At 37.8% G+C, this 16,930-nt stretch overlaps 2 protein-coding genes across 3 annotated transcripts in view; one reads left to right on the top strand and one right to left on the bottom strand.

The window, feature by feature from the left end:
- Positions 1–346, bottom strand: part of LOC102873510 (hepatoma-derived growth factor-like) — a 2,293-nt gene extending 1,947 nt beyond the window's left edge. The window contains exon 1 of the mRNA XM_006888210.1: positions 3–346. Coding sequence (XP_006888272.1) covers positions 3–290 — 288 coding nt within the window. The 5' untranslated portion in view covers positions 291–346. The remainder of the gene's footprint in view (positions 1–2) is intronic.
- TMEM117 (transmembrane protein 117) overlaps positions 1–16,930 on the top strand; it is an 841,252-nt gene that overhangs the window by 739,881 nt on the left and 84,441 nt on the right. The window lies entirely within an intron of this gene.

The following is a 16,930-nucleotide window of genomic DNA, read 5'->3' as shown; positions in this document are numbered from 1 at the left end:
GCCTTGACAGTAGGGTTGTTCTCGATCTCCCATAGGCCCTCGCTGAACCCTTTCCTCTTGTTGGGCTTGCCAAACTTCTCCTTGGACTCTTCATAAGGGAAGAGGTCTTTGGGGCCCAGGAATGCTGTCTCATGGGTCCCCCCAAAAAAGACTTGATATTTGTTGGCTGTTGATTTCACCGCAGCTTCAGGCATCTCGTCAATCCGGGCTGGCCAGTGTGGGTAACCCTTCATCTTGGCGAACACCAGGTCCCTGCATTTGTACTCCTTCTGCCGGTTGGATTGCGACATGGCGGGGCTCCGGGCGCCCCGGGCTCCGCGCCGGGCCGGGAAGCGCGAGCCCAAGTTTGCGCCTAATAATGATTTTTGAGACCACATCTTACATACTTTGCTCATGTAGCCAGGAGAGGCCAGACTTTGGAGAAGGATACCATCCTTGGGAGGGTCGAGAGACAGCACAGGATAAGAAGACCTGGATGAGATGAATTGACACACAATAGACAGGGTAATGAGGGTAGGTATGTAAAAGAGAGTGAAATTTGCTCAGGGTAGAGAAGAGTTCAGAGATAGTGTGCATAGGGTTGCTATGAGTTGCAAGTGACTTGATGGCATATAAAACAACTTGACCAGCAGATCCAAAACCTATTCTACCCATGTCACGCCCACAATCTCTGACACACTAGAGCCCATTGCTGCACTGTGTCAATCCACCTGCTGAAGGTTCTCTCTTTTGCCACCACTCCACCCTTCTTAAGCATCATGTCCCTCTCCAAGGAATAGCCTTTCCTAGCAACATACCCAGAGTATAATAGATGAAGCTTTATCTTCTTTGCCTCCTAGGAGCACTCTGGCTGCATCTTGTCCAGACATACCTGTTTGTTCTTTTAACAGTCCATGGGCTATTCCATGCTCTTTCCCAATACTTAGTTCAAAGGAATCAATTCTTCTTCTTTAATAATACTTATTCATTGTCCAGCTCTCAGATGCATTGCAAGTGATTAAAAAGGTTAAGGTCTAAATCAGCCACCTTATTCCTCAAACTGACATCATTAATAATGAATAATTTGGATTGGTCCCTGACTGCAGACTTTCCTAATGCAATATGTCTTCTGATCTCTTGACTGCTAATACCAAGAATGTTGATTGTGGATTCAAGTAAGGTAAAGTCATTAACTGTTTCATTTTTTTCTCCATCTGTCATGATGCTGCCGATTGGTTCAGTGGTGAGGATTTTTGTTTAAGGCTGTATTCTTTAATCTTCTTCAGCAAGTGTTTCAAGTCCTCCTCACTTTGAGCAAGCAAGGTTGTGTCATCTGTATAAAATACAAGTTGTTGATTAGTCTGCCTCTGATCTTGATCTTCTTCGTATATTCCAGCTTCTTGAATGATTTACTCAGCAAACAAATTTAGTAGGTATGGAGAGAAGACACAACCCTGACATGTATCTTTCTTAATTTTAAACCATGTGCTTAACAGTTTTAGTTTACTTGGTTCCACAGTCAACACTCTTGGTAACAGCAGCCAGGAAATCAAGAGACGGATTGCATTGGGAAAGTCAGGTGTGAAGGACATCTCAAGAGTACTGAAGAGCAACAACATCAGGCTGGAGACTACGGTGCACCTGATCCAGGCTATATAGTTTTCGCAATTACGTGCTATGCATCGGAGAGTTGGACAGTGCATAAGGATGATAGAAAGAGAATTGATGCCTTTGAGCTGTGGTGCTGGAGAAGAGTGTTGAATATACCATGGAGTGCTAGGAAAACACACAGGTTTGTCCTGGAGAGGGTGAAGCCGAAGTGCTCCTTGGAGTTAAGGATTCTGAAGCTTTGTCTGACATACTTTGGGCATGTTGCAAGGAGGGACTGGTCTTTGGAGAGGGGCATTATGTTTGGGAGAGTGGAGGGATGGCACAGGAGAGGAAGAGCCTCGATGAGATGGATCGATTCTGTGATTGGAGTGATGGGAATTGAGTGTGTTTGAGACGATGAGTTTGGCACAGGATAGAACGGTGTTTAGGGCTTTTGTACAAAGGGTCGCTATGAGTAGCAAGTGACTCGATGGCACATAACAACAAGTTTTCTCTTGCTCTGTTCACACAACAGCCTCTTGGTCTAGGTCTAGGTTTCACATGAACACAATGAAGTGTTCTGAGATTCCCATCCTTCTTAATGTTAGCCATAATTTGTTATGATCTACAGAAATGCCTTTGCGTAGTAAGGAAAGCACAAATAGGCATTCTTCTGGTATTCTTTTCTGTCAGCCAGGATCCATCTGGCATCAACAATAACGTACTTTTCTAAATTTAGCTTGAACTTTTGGCTGTTCTTTGTCTATGTACTATACCAGCCATTTTTGAATGATCAACAATAGTGTTTTGATTTCATATGATATTATTGTTATTAATATTAATTTTATTGTTTTACAATTTCCATATTCTGTTTCATCACCTTTCTTGAGAATGAGAACAAAGACGGATTTCCTTTAGTCAGCCAGCCAGCCATGTAACTGACCTTCAAATTTCCTAGCATAGACTGGTGAGCACGTCGGATCTTGGGGCCTTATTTTTTTGCCAATGCCTTCAGTACAGCTTCGCTTTCTTCCTTCCGACCATTGGCTCTTGTCCATATGGTACTTCCTGAATTTTGTCAGTATCAGCCAATTTTTTCTGGTACAGTGACTGTACTATTTCAATCTTCTCTTGATTTTTTCTGGCTCATTCAAGATTTAACCCGTATGATCCTTCAATATTGCAACTTGAGACTTGAATTTGTTTTTTCATTTCTTTCAGCTTAAAAAATGCTGAGTGAGTTCTTCCCTTTCAGTTCTACAATTCCAGCTCTCCTCACCCACACACATTATAAAACTTTGCTTTATCTTCTTGAGCTGCTCTTTGAAATCTTCTGTTCAGCTCTACTCTTTCAGCCTCTCTTCCCTTTGTTTTGGCTTCTCAACATTCTAGGCAATTTTCAGAGTCTCTTCTGACATACATTTTTATTTTTCTTTCTCTTTTGTCTTTGTCATGACTTTTGTTCTCTTCATCCTACAACTCATCTGGTTTTTGGTCATTGGTGCTAAATGCTTCAAACCAATTCTTAAGATGATTTTTAAATTCAGATGGGATAGACTCAAGATCATATTTTGGTTCTCATGGACTTGTTATCATTTTCTTCAGCCTCAATTTGAACCTACACATGAGTAATTTGTGGTATGTTCCACAGTCCACATTTGGCCTGGTTTTGATTGCTGATATGGATTTTCTCCAATGATTGTTGCGTTAGCCTAAAAGTTGGCTTTATAAAGCCGTTAGTTAGCCCCCTTTAGTCTCCAGCTACCTTAATTGCCGGCACATGGTCTTGCAAATTAGTAGCTGTGGGACTAGGATAAAAAGAACGCTTCTCCACCTGGGCAGCAATACTTGAGATGAGCAAGAATTGTGGAAGACTGGAACAAGACTTTGGTAAAAGTGAGACACTGGTGATGGTGGTAGAGAGACTGTGGCATTGCTGTGGAGAAACTGTGGCAAATTGTGACCTCAGGCTTCTTGCATTTTTTCTGGCCATGGTTACAGGTTTAACTGTTTTTGCCAGTTGTTTGAAGAAGAAGCTGACTTATAACAGCTCTGAGGCATACCTTGCTGGGTGATTTGGATTTGACTGCTGAACTGAAACCAGAGTCTGGACTAATTGAGGAGTTGTGACTTGGGACAGCTTGGATAAAATCTGGACTTGTTTTGGGTGATATTCTTTGCCTCCTCCACTCTTGAATTTCCTTCCCTAATAAATACCATTCTTAGTACCACAGTCTGAGTCAACAATGAACAAATGCACCTCTTGGTATTGATGTGGCTCCAGAGGGGCTGGGCTATGAGCTCATTATGTGCTCTCTGCTTTGGGACAGTGAGAAGCTGTGCTAGTCTTACTCCCTCTGGCCCTTACAGACACCTATGGCCCTGTAGTCAATCCAATTCCTATGCAATCCATCAGGTGAAGTCCACACATAGGAAGTTTCCATTTGTGCTTTAAAAAAAATTGTATTTTTGATGAATAAGTCATTGAATATACAAAATTCAATCACTCTATTTCAGCTTCATTTCTGTCTCCAAGTCTATGATTTCTGACTACAATTCCTTCTTAGTTGTTTCTAGCTTTTGCGTTCCAGTCACTAATTATAATGGATTACATGTTTGGCCAGTTTTGGACTGCAAGATATTGTAAAAAATCTTCAATTTCTCCCCTTTGGCTTCTGTTGTGGTCATGTATATTTGAATAATAATGCTATTAACAGCTGTTCCTTGTATGCATATGGAAAATATCCTGTACTTCATATAATTTTACTTTAAGATAGAACTTGAATCATCTTTTTAACTTTGAATGTAACACTATTCTTTTCCATGATGGGTTTGTTTTTTTCCCCCATTCTCAGCATAGTATATAATATTATTGTCTCGTTCAAAGTAGTCAAAGCTAGTCCATCTCATCTCACTAATGACTAGAATGTTGATGTTCATGTATTCCATTTCACTTTTCACAACTTCTAGTTATCCAACATTCATACAGTCCATGTTCCAACTATTAAAGGGTGTTCACAATTATTTTTCCTCATTTTTTTTACTTCCAATTCGAGCTCTCTCTGTAATACTGTAGCTATCCATGTTCCTCTCATAGGATTTTTAAAGGCCTACTATTTAAGAAGTGGATAGCCAGTTCTGCTTTTGTCTTAATCTTGGAGCTCCACTTAAACCTGTCTGTCACATGTGATCTGTGTGGCATTTGACTCTCTAGTCCCATAGCTTTCAATATCACAGCAACCCTCAAGTTACTTCAGCACAGCAAACTGGCAGACAAGTGCTGTACTAATTAGAACAATGAATTTACCCACTATAAGAAACTGACATATCAATAGCAAACCAGGCATATGACTATCATGTTATCAGTTCATGTTGAAGCCTGCAGAGATATGACAGGAAATTCTCCTAGGTGAATGTTGAAGCATTCTGGTAAGATTCATGGCTAGCATAGGATATAGTGTCTCAGAAGTGAATATTAAAGTCTCTACTGGATCTTTGACGCTTCACAGGAGGCCTGAGGGCCTAAAGGGGAGTTGTGATTGTAAAAAGCCCCACTTTCTGGCTGAAGCTGCTCTGAAATAGAAACCAAGCCATATTAGTAGCAGTTTGACCCAAAAATAATTTTCAGGCAGAGGGTTATAAAAACAACTTGAAACAGATACAACTATACACACTTACACGCTCTAAAATGATATCTGCTATAGAAATAGTTGCATTCTATCTGTGTGGGGATCTCAAGAATATTATCGGAGAAGAATACAAAAGGTCATCACAAAGACAGAGGAAGAAGAAAAGACCAAAATGGATTTTAGAAGAGATTCTGAATATTCCACTAGAGCACCAAGAAGCCAAAGCAAAGGAAAGAAGTCAAGATGTGAAGAAGCTGAACAGAAGATTTCAAAGGGCAGCACAGGAAGACAAAGCAAACTATTATAATGAAATATGTCAAGATGTGAAGGAGTTGAACAGAAGATTTCAAAGGACAGCACAGGAAGACAAAGCAAACTATTATAATGAAATATGCAAAAAGCTGGAGTTGAAAAATTAAAATGGAAGAACTCACTCAGCATTTCTTAAGCTAAAGGACCTAAAGACCAAATTCAATCCTTGAGTTCCAGTACTTAAGGATGCCATTTATGGGAAGAATGATTAATTACCTAAGAAGCATCAAAAGAAGATGAAAGGAGTACACAGAGTCACTGTACAAGAAAGAGTTGGCTAATAACAAAAAAGTTTTATGAAACAACATCAGCAGTCAGGAAATAAAAATACAATTTGCATTAGGGAAATCTGCTTTCAGGGACCTCTCCAGAGAGCTGAAGAGCAAGGATGTCAGTATAGAGACTAAGGTATGCCTGACCCTAGGTCATGGTCTTTGCAATTGCTTGCTTTACATCAGAGATCAGATCAGTGATCAAGAATGGAAGAATAAAAAAAAATCAATGACTTTCAGTTGTGTCATGCTAGAAAAGAATATTGACCATATCATGGATTACCAAGAGAACTAATGGGTGTGTCCTAGAGAGGGTGAAACCAAGCTGCTCCTTGGAGACAAGGATTTTGAGGTTCTTTCTCACATATTTTGTACATGTAGCCAGGAAAGACCAGTCTCTAGAGAAGGATATAATGCTTGGAAGAGTTGAGGGTCAGTGCAGGAGAGGAAGATCCGGCATGAGATGGATTGACACAACAACTGGGGTGATGAGGATAGATGTATAAGAGAGAATGAGGATGGCTCAGGATAGAGCAAGGCTTGAAACTATCCTGCACAGTGTCACTATGAGTAATACTTGACTCGAAGGCACACAACAACAGCAACAACAAAAAGGTATTTTATTTCAAATCAAATTAATATATCAACTTCTGCTTGTCTCTATGTGTACATAGTTTTAACACAAAAGAATTGAAAATAACTTCAAAATGCATTTTCAATAACTGTGTAAAAAATGAAACCCACTCAGTTGCAACTAATACCAAGAGATTTTAAATTATTTTTCTCTGTATTTTAATAATTTCTTATCAAATCACAAGCTTGTATTATGATTTTGTAAAATGTAAAGTAGTACTAGAATATTTCTTTGTATTCTGAAAGCTGTGAACACCAGATGTTTTGTGAGAATCACGCACACAGTGTACACATCTCACCTTCCTTGAAACTTTTCTTACAAGGAATGTCTTTAATCCACCATTCAAGTTTCTTGCTTCAGACTGCTTACTCTGTGTGTGTGTGTGTGTGTGTGTGTGTGGTGTGTTTGTGTCTACCATGTATTTGTTTAGTAGTTTGAAGTGCCAATAATATGCCAGGCCCTGGAAATGGACATAAAACTTGGCATAAAATAAACTGTCACTCACTTCTGGAGCCTGGAATCCAGTGACAGAGGCAGATATCAATTAATGAATCACAGGAATAAATATATTCATCCAAGCTGTGTGTTACGAAAAAGTACAGGAAGATATAAGAACACAGCAAACGGGCAATATGGCGTAAACTGAGGGGTCTAGACTGGTTAGAGACGAGTCTAAATGGTTAGAGACCATGTCTCTGAAAAATTATCGGAAACTTAAATACAGCGGACTCCACTAGGCAAATAGGGTATTGGAATAAATTTTGGTTGGAAATCAATCTGAGTTTTACATTTTCTTGCTCTATATCCTGAAGTTAATTGATTAGCGTTTCTGAACTTGTCCTTTTTTTATCTTTAATTTTATAATTATTGCAGTATACTTTTGAAGACTATAATGCAGACTTATTAATGGCTGGGACATAATGTGCATATAGTACACAATAGTGTTATTTCATTCCTTTGATGACAAACTTTTTCTTAAGGCTTAATATAGTTATGGTATTCTCATTTCTAACTTAAATCAAGTCAAAGATATTCAAGACAAGTAATTACAATATAGAATTCTACCTGCTGTGGAAAAACTGATATTCAATTTAGAGCATTTCATTTCAAATCAAGTATTTGGCAGGTAATTTAATTAAAGGAAAGGGGTAATTGATTTTAGGAAAATAGCATGCATCATGCATATCATTAGCTTGAATGAATAAAGCCATGTGACTTAAATGAAAGTTATTGAACTAGGAGTTAAAACAGGATGGTAATAGAGTCTCTTGAAATAGAAGGTTGGTACAATTGTGGGCTTCATTGTTGTTTCCATTGTTAGGTGCCATCAGGTTAAATACAACTCATAGTGATTCCGTGGACAACAGATCTGAACCCAGTCCTATCCTGTGCCATCCTCACAATGTATGACACACTCAAGCTCATTGCTGTAGTCTACTGTTTCAATCGATCTGGTTGAAGGTCTTTTTCTCTTTCACCGTCCCACAACCTTTCCAAGCATGATATCCCTCTCCAAGGAAAAGCTTCTCCTAGCAGCATGCCCAAAGTGTATGAGATGAAGCTTTATCATCTTTGCCTCCAAGGAGCAACTCCTAAAGTTCCTTTCAACTCAATCATCTTGGAAAGCTAGAGGGTAAATTTGATGATGATTTCACCTCCTTGCATCTTATTCTTTCTGGGATTCTTAGCTCAAGAATCACCTCCTTTGAGAAGCTTGTCTTGACTATCTACACCTTATTTTATGTTCATTCCCTTGGGACCCCCCCAAGAGAGAGTCCTGCAGCTCTTTGTTGAGTGAGTGTGGTGCTGAATGACTGTAACCCTCTGTTCCCTCCGTGAATGCTGGGATAGTTCCTCTTTATTGCCTGGCTCTGGGCCCTGTGCCTGACATTTACTGGGTGCTGCTTAGGAAATATCTGGTGCCTAATTTGAAATGGAGAGAGAAAAAAAAATCACCAACTATCTTCAACCCTATAAAAATATTCTGATAAGTTGTATAAAATAATAGCCTTTCACTTTCTTGTGTTGTGTTGTTGTTGCTGATTGCCGCTGAGTTGAGCATGGCTCATAATGACCCTATGAACAAAAGACCTGAAGCCTTTCGATAATCGTTTCTCAAAGTTCATAGATGCCACTCCTGCTGCCAACCTTTCACTTAAAGGAGATTATAATTTATTGAGGAGATAAAAAATATCAGATGATATTTTAAAATATCATAAAATGAACAATGCTCTATTGGAAGTTCTTAGAGGACTCTAGAGATTATTGGGATTATTTTGGATTTTGAAAGCTAGGAGAGAGTAGCAGCAGGCAAAATTTCCATTTGTTGTTCGCAGGATATTTATGAGCTGGAGTTAACTTGATGGCACATAACATGAACAACCTTCAAATACAGTCAATGAAACATATGGTAGTTCAATTATTATTATTACTTTTTTTTTAGTAACTGCACTGTTTTCCAGAATAGCCATATCATTTTGCATTTCTACTAGTTGAGGGTTGCAAAAGTTTGTTTATTTTGGGGGTTCTTTTCTTTTCTGCTTTAAACAAACAAACAAAAGCAATAACAAACAAGCCACACTTCAAAACATACCTTCAACATTCTCGAGAACCAGAGCAGCTGTTGTTGAATCAGTTCTGAATGGGAAGAGACTGCCCAGGCTTCTTCCACAGAGCAGCTGATGTTTTAAAACTGCCCATCCTTTGGTTACAAATACAACATAAAATACACTGTGCCCAAAGAACTCCTTATGAATGGCGGTGACAGTGTATGGGGTTTTATGTTTGTTTTTGTGGGTTTTAAAAATTTTTAAGTTTTATTCTGATTTATTTACAAAGTTTAAATACAATATTTTGCACAAAAGATCCTTCCTATTACCTTCACCCCACCCATCCATCTAATTGTTCAACCCTATAATTAACACCGACCTCCCCCCATCCTCACCCCTCTATTTCCGCCCTCCTGCCACCACCTTGGATCTTCATACTCATTCTATAATAATGGTTTTATACAGTATTTGTCCTTGTGGGACTGAATTAGTTCACTGAACATAATGCTTTCAAGTCCCTCCCAAGTTAGGTAATAATTTACAAAATCATTGCTCCTGTTTGCTGCGTAGTATTCCATTGTGTGAATATACCACAGCTTCTCAATCCATTCATTTGTGTGGGCATCCATGTTCTTGTGGTGATGAATAATGCTGCTGTGAACATTGGAGTACAAGTTTCCATTTGAGACTCAGTTCTCATTTTCTGGGGGTGGATTTCAAGCAATGGGATAGCTGGGTTATATGAAATTCCTATGTTCAGCTTTTTGAGGAAGCGCCAAACTGCCTTCCAGAGTGGTTGTACCATTGTACAATCCCACTAACAATATAAAAGTGTTCCTATCTCACCACATCCTCTCCAACATTTCTTACTTGCTGTCCTGTTAAACTTTGTCTCTCCTACTGGAGTGAGAGGGTTATCTCATTGTGGTTTTTATTTGCATCTCTTTTTTTGGCAGTGATTTTGGAGTATTTTTTCATATGTCTGCTTGTCATTTGAATATCTTCCTCTAAAAATTCTTTACATGTCTTTTGCCCATTTTGTAATTGGATTATCAGACTTTTTCTTGTGTAGGCCCAGGAATAGTCTATAAACTTTTGTTATAAAATTCGTGTCTGAGATGGTATTGCCAAATGTTTGTTCCCAGTCAGTAGGTTTTCTTTTCACCCTATTTGGAAAAGTTTTTGATGAACACAGGAATTTGATCTTTAAAAGGACTTAATCATTGATTTTATCCTCTCCAGATTGTACATTTTTGGCTGTATTTGGCAGTCTCTAGAGCTTCTAAGCTTGATCCCAGTTTGTCTCTTAAGAATTTATGGTTTGGGCTATACTCCCAAGTCTTATCCACTCTGAGGCGATTTTTGTGTATAGTGTGAGGTGTGGATCCTGTTTCAGCTTTCTGCAGGTAGCAGTCCAGTTTTGCCAGTATCATTTGTTGAAGCAGTTATCATATCCCCATTTTGATAGGTTTTATTTCCTTGTTTAATTTCAGTTGACTATAGATATCTGGGTCTATTTCTGAGTTCTCAATTCTGTTCCACTGACCTATTTGCCTGTCATTGTACCAGTACCATGCTGTTTGGTTAGTACCACTGTGTAGTAGGTTTTGAGATCAGGGAGTGCTATACCTCTCACTTCATTTTTGTTACTCAGAAGTGTTTTGCTTATTCAGGTCTCTTGCCTCTCCAAAACAACTTGGCAATTTCCCTTTCGATATTCTTGAAAAATGAATTTGGTATCTGTATTGAGATTGCATTGAACATGTAGATTGCTTTTGGTAGGATTGTCATTTTCACAATATTGACTCCTCCTACCCATAAACAGGGCACATTTCCCCATTTCTTTAGGTCTTTTATTGTGTCTTGCAGAAATGTTCTGTAGTTTTCTCTGTATAGGTCTTTTGTATCTCTAGATAGATTCACTCTCAAGTATATAAATTTTTGGTTGGCTATTATAAATGGTATTGCTTTCTTGATTTCTTTCTCTGAGTTCTCTTTGCTACTGTAGAGGAATTACTCTCATTTTTGGATATTGATCTTATATCCTACCACTATTAAATTGGCCTACTAGCTCTAACAGTTTTTTTGTTGATTCTTTTGGGTTTTCTATGTACACTATCATATCATCCGCATATAGCAGTATTTTAACCATCTCTTTGCCCATCTAGATGTCTTTTATTTCCTTCTCTTGTCATAATGCCAAAGCAAGCACTTCTAATACAATATTGAATAGAAGTGGTGACAGCAGATATGCTTGTCTGGTCGCTGTTCACAAGGAAAATGTTTTAATCTTTCTCCATTGAGAATGATATTGGCTCTTGATTTTGTATATAAACTTTTCACTATGTTGAAGAAATTCCCTTCTATTCCAGCTTTGCTGAGTGTCTTAATCAAGAAGGTTGTTGGATTTTGTCAAATGCCTTTTCTGCATCAATTGCTAAGATCATATGGTTCTTATTATTTATGTTGTCAGTATGGTAAATTTTGTTGATTATTTTTCTTGTGTTGAACCATTTTAATGTGTATACCTTTAGGGAGTGTTAGTGGCCTAATGGTTAGGAGTGGTACTGACAACCCAAAGATATAGGGTTCAAACCACAAGCTGCTCTGTGGCAGAAAGATAGGCAATCTCCTTCTGTGCTGCCTCTTAAAACTTACTGGAGGGTCAGCTATGGTTCAGTTCCAACTTCATGGCACACAATAAACAACAGTGGTTAATCCAGTAGGGAGATTTGGTGGCCTAGTGGTAGGAGTTGTGCTTCCCAAAGCACATTGTTTAGATACTCCAGTTTTTCCATGAGGGGGAGAGAGACATTCTCTTCCCATGCAAGTAACTGTCTCTGAATACTGCAGAAGAGTCAGTTAAGAGTTAGATCTAATTCGATGGGACACAACAACAATGGCTAATTAAAGAGCTCTGGTGACTTAATGGTAAGGAGTTATGGTGCCAACCCAAATAACATAGTTCAGATTTCCACTTCTTTGGAGGAGGAAGATGAGCAATAAATATCCTCCCATGTGATTAATTGCCTCTGAAAACCCACTGGAGTGTCAGCTATGAGTCATTTCCAACTCAATGGGATAACACAGCCTAACAAACATAACGTAACACTACATAACTGGTTCATTACATATGTATGTCTTCTTTAAGAAATTTGTCCATTTCATGATTGAATAGCTTCTAATTTGTATGTTGTTGTTTGGTACCATCAAGTCAACCCTGACTCATAGCAACCCTATGTAAAATAAATCCAAACCTTGTCTGATCCTTCACCATGTTCCCAATCACCTCTGCTCAAGCACATTATTTTAATCACTATGTTGATCCATCTCATTGAGGATCTTTGTCTCTTTCTCTGACTCTTCACCTTTCTAACCATGATGTCCTTTTCCAGGGACTGAATTCTCTTGACACAACAAGCCCAAATTATTCACTATCCTTTGCCTCTAAGGAACATTCTGCCAGCATTTCTTTTAGCAAAAAGGTTTCTTCTAACACAAAGGAGGAAAAAAAAGACAAAGTTGAATATTGTACTTAAACTCCAAGAAGTCAAAACAAAGGGAAGAAATCAGAAAGTTACAGAACTGAACAAAAGATTTCAAATGGCAGCTCATGAAGACAAAGCAAAATATTATAACAAAATATGCAAAGAGCTAGAGTCAGAGAATAAAAATGGAAGAATTCACTTGACATTTCTCTAACTACAAACTGTACAAAAGATTCAAGTCTCCAGTTGCAATACTAAAAGATGCTGTGGACAAAATATTGAATGATCCAGGAAGCATCAAAAGAAGGTGGAATGAATACACATCACAGTACCAAAAAGAATTGGTTGGCACAAAACCATTTTGAGAACCAGCATATAACAAAAATCAATGGTAAAAAAAAGGAAGAAGTTCAAGCTGTTCTGAAAGAATTGGCATAAAATAAGGCCCCAGGAATTAAAGGAATACCAATGACATATTTCAACAAACAAATGCAGTCCTGGAAATGCTTACTAGATTGTAGCAAGAAATTTGGAGGACAAACCTGGCTAAGTGACCAAAAGAAATCCATACTTATTCCCATTAAAAAAAATATCCAATTGAGTATGGAAATTATCAAACAATATCACTGATATCACATGCAAGCAAAATCCTAGTAAAGATTATTTTTTAAAACAATGGCTGGAATAGTATATAAGAGAACTGCCAGTGATACAAGCTAAATTTATTAGAAACCATGACACTAAAGACATCATTGCCAATGTCAAAAGGATCTTGGCTGAAAGCATGTCTACTTGTGTTTTATAGAGTATGCAAAAGTATTTCATTGTTTAGGTAACAACCAATTGTAACTAAACTTGCGAAGAATGGAATCACAGAATACTTGATTATGCTCATATGAAACCCATACTTAAGCCAGGAAGCAGTCCTCAGGACAGATTAAGGAATCACTGCGTAGTTCAAAATCAAGAAAGAAATATGTCATCAATGTGTCCTTTCTCCTTTCTGCATATATTTTCAATCTATATGTGGAACAGCTACTTCAATATATATGAAGCTATTTCTTATTTTCCACATACTACTAATTCACATTCTAGAACACATTCAATCCATAATCTTTTCTATTTTCTAACTCATCACTTTGAAAGTTTTAGAATGAGGCCTACATTACTTTGAACATTTTAGAATGAGGCCTACATTAGTATGAATAGCAAAGTTTTATGGCATTTTTCAGATTTTTTGTGACCTGTCATGATTAATAAAGCTTTATGGGAAACCAGAAACAAATAATTCCTGGATTCCTGACTTGATGTTTCAGAAAAATCCATTAGTTTTTGGAAAAATGCCCGAAGATTGCATATTATAGCTTTTTTTTTAAAAAAAAGTTATATATGTAAAACATTGAATTAGCCACAGAATAAGTATTTTCCAAATGTTTAAAACTGGCCTTTTCTTCCTTGCCTTTCCTTTAAGCATTTTTAAAAATTTTCATTCAAGATATTTGAATAACATCACCAGACTAGTCACAATGGATTAGGGCAAGGGGCAGGTTAGAGGTGGGTTTGATTTTTATTTTGTCTTTTTTAGCTCTAATATTGTCTATTTGGAAGCAGAAGTGGCATCCACTTCCTAAACAACATGCCTTTGGAAGCTCTGTGAAATTTAATAGATGATAATAGTTCTAGAAAGGCTTCAGGCCTATTGTTCACCGTGTCGCTATGAGTCATGCTCAACTCGACAGCAATCAATAACAACATAGTTGTCTATGGTTATTTGTGCCAGTAACACAAAGGCAGTGCCTCTCAGGTTGTTAGAATAGATCTGTGGTGCAGAGAAACATGAGCAATCCCCTCCCACATGAGTTACAGCTTCCTGAAAGCCCTTGGAGGGTCAGCTATGAGTCAGTTCTAACAGAACTATGATGAATTTTTAACAGCAAAAGTACTACTGCAAAGCTGAATATATAAGAAGTGACACTTGCACACTCATGTTTATTGTGGCTTTGTTCACAATAGCAAAGAGTTGGAAACAACCTAAGTGTCCATCAACAAATGAATGGATAGAGAAGCTGTGGTATATTCACAAATGGAGTACTACGCTGCATTGAAAAGCAAGGAACTCATGAAATATTATTCAATAATGGGTGACCCTGGAGGACATTATGCTGAGTGAGATATCTCAGTAATAAAAGGACAAGTACTGCATTGTGCCACTATTGTAAAATGGAACTGACATTTGGGGGAGACTGAGAAAGATGGGATAAATTATGTTTACTGCATTGATTCTAAAATGCCCAAAGATGAGGGAAAGAACTGTTTAATAGGTATATATGATTAGGCATTATTTTCATGAAAAGAGTCCGGAATAAGAACTGCATAGTGGAGTGGACTTGTTGGGGGTGGAGGGGGGAGATTGTATAACAATGAAAGATTTTTTCCCCTCTCTCTTCAAGGAGAAGAGTGAACTGAGAGGAGGGGTGGATAGGGAGGAAAGTGCAACAATGTATGAAAGGAAATCCAAATGCTCTGTAAACTTTCATTAAAATTAATAAGTAAAAAAAGAGTGGGGGAAAAGGGACATTGTGTGCTTTAAAATAATAAAAAAAAGATGCTGACCTTTTAAAATGCTAGTTGAAATTCAGTAATGTCAGTATGTCTGTCTCAGCATAGCATCCACATCCAGGAAACATTCAGCACTTTCTGCTTGCCTTAGTAGCCTTTTACAGTTGTAGAAAGCTTATTGAAGAAGAAAATAACATAATGGTATCTGAAGGGAATGTAGAATGAGGAGGGCAGAGAGAAGTAGTTCTTTGAAGGTAGAGTCTTGCCTCCCATGCAGGAATTTTTGATGTGTACCATGGAGTCAGAACTGACACATAGCTGACGCTCTAGGGGGTTTTCAGAGGTAGTTAATTACACAGGAGAGGAGAATGCTCATTTATCCTCCTGTGGAGCACCTGGTATATTTGAACCATGTACCTCTGAGATGGTAGCACAGGTCCTTACCACTATACTACTAGAGCTTCACACAAGAGATCCAGGCTTAACTTCTGACCTTAAGTGCAACCACCAGCTACCTCAGTGGAGGTTTGCATATTGTTATGAACCTGAATTGATTCCAGATGAGCTTCCAAGCAAACTGAATTGAGACAGGAGGAAGACCTGGAGGTATTCTTGTAAAAGTCAGCAGCAAAAACCCCAAAGACCACAGTAGACTGGTTTGCAATTGATCACAGGGATATTACAGAACCAGGCAAGATTTCCTTCCACTGTACATGAGGTCACAATGAGTTGGACAATCTGGACAACAGGCAGCTGGAAGAGGAGCAAATATTTAATTTTCCAGTATGCAGAAGGCAATAAAACATTCTATAAATAAAATGAAGTGACCAACATTAAAATAATTTATATCTGACATAGTTTAATCTGACATTATTTCCAAATTGTGAACTAAAACAATGGAGCAGGAGGCAAAATTATGTTTGTAGCTCATATGATCACATACTGAGAAACATTATTTAAATAGGTTTCAGAAATACAATTGGTATAAAATTAATAATGTACAAATCAATAGCTTGTCCAAAAGCAATAGTCAATTAGAAAATGTAATGAAAATAACTACCCAGTGTATAATAGCAACATAAAAGAGACACAAGCAACCCTAAATTTTAGAAATATGAAGGTTTCCGTAAAGGAAATGGTGATTTTTTAAGGAAAAGAAAAGAAAGCAAATGCAAAGACACGCTTCACATTGGGTAGTAACAGTTACTATTGTCAGTTTACTCTGTTTATTGTAATTTTACTCTCTAAATTAATAGCACTCTGGTGGTGTATCTGCAGGGAATTGTCCTTCTAAACTAAAGGAGACCAGTTCGAATCTACCAGCTGCTTCTTGGGAGAAAGATGGACAGACAGTCTTCTGTTCAATATACAACCTTTGAAAATCCAGTGAAGGTGAACTATGAGTTGATTCTGACTCAACAAAAATGTATTTGAGGGATTTGGTTTTTTTGTATTTTTTCTTTTTTAAAATTTAACAGGTCTGTTATGAAAATAAGCTATCATTTTAAAAAATCGTGTAAAATTAATATTTCTGGGCAAGTAGAGAAATAGATGTCTTTGCCAGACATAAAAATATATGGTACAATCTTGACAAAAGCATCTTTGGCCTTAAGATTAAACAGAAGTTCGCTGGGTTAGGATAGAGATTTAGAACACACTTACATCCACATAGGGAACAATATAATGAACAGTAAAAATAGCATTTCATATCTATAGAGAAAGATGTTTATTCCATTTTATAGCTGCCAGCTGGTCCAGTGGTGAGAATTTCTATCTTCTTGATATTAAGAGGGAATCCATATTGAAGGGTGTAGTCTTTGATACTGTGCAGTAAAGAAAAGGTTGGTGTTCTTGTTGTTATGTGCCCTTCAGTCGTTTGTGACTCATAGCGACCCTATGTACAACAACAGCCCTAAAC

The sequence above is a fragment of the Elephantulus edwardii genome, unplaced genomic scaffold (genome assembly GCF_000299155.1).
Source record: "Elephantulus edwardii isolate Elephantulus edwardi_28Jun2011 unplaced genomic scaffold, EleEdw1.0 scaffold00065, whole genome shotgun sequence".
Taxonomy (NCBI): Eukaryota; Metazoa; Chordata; class Mammalia; order Macroscelidea; family Macroscelididae; genus Elephantulus; species Elephantulus edwardii.
This window is presented reverse-complemented; position numbering and strand designations above follow the sequence as displayed.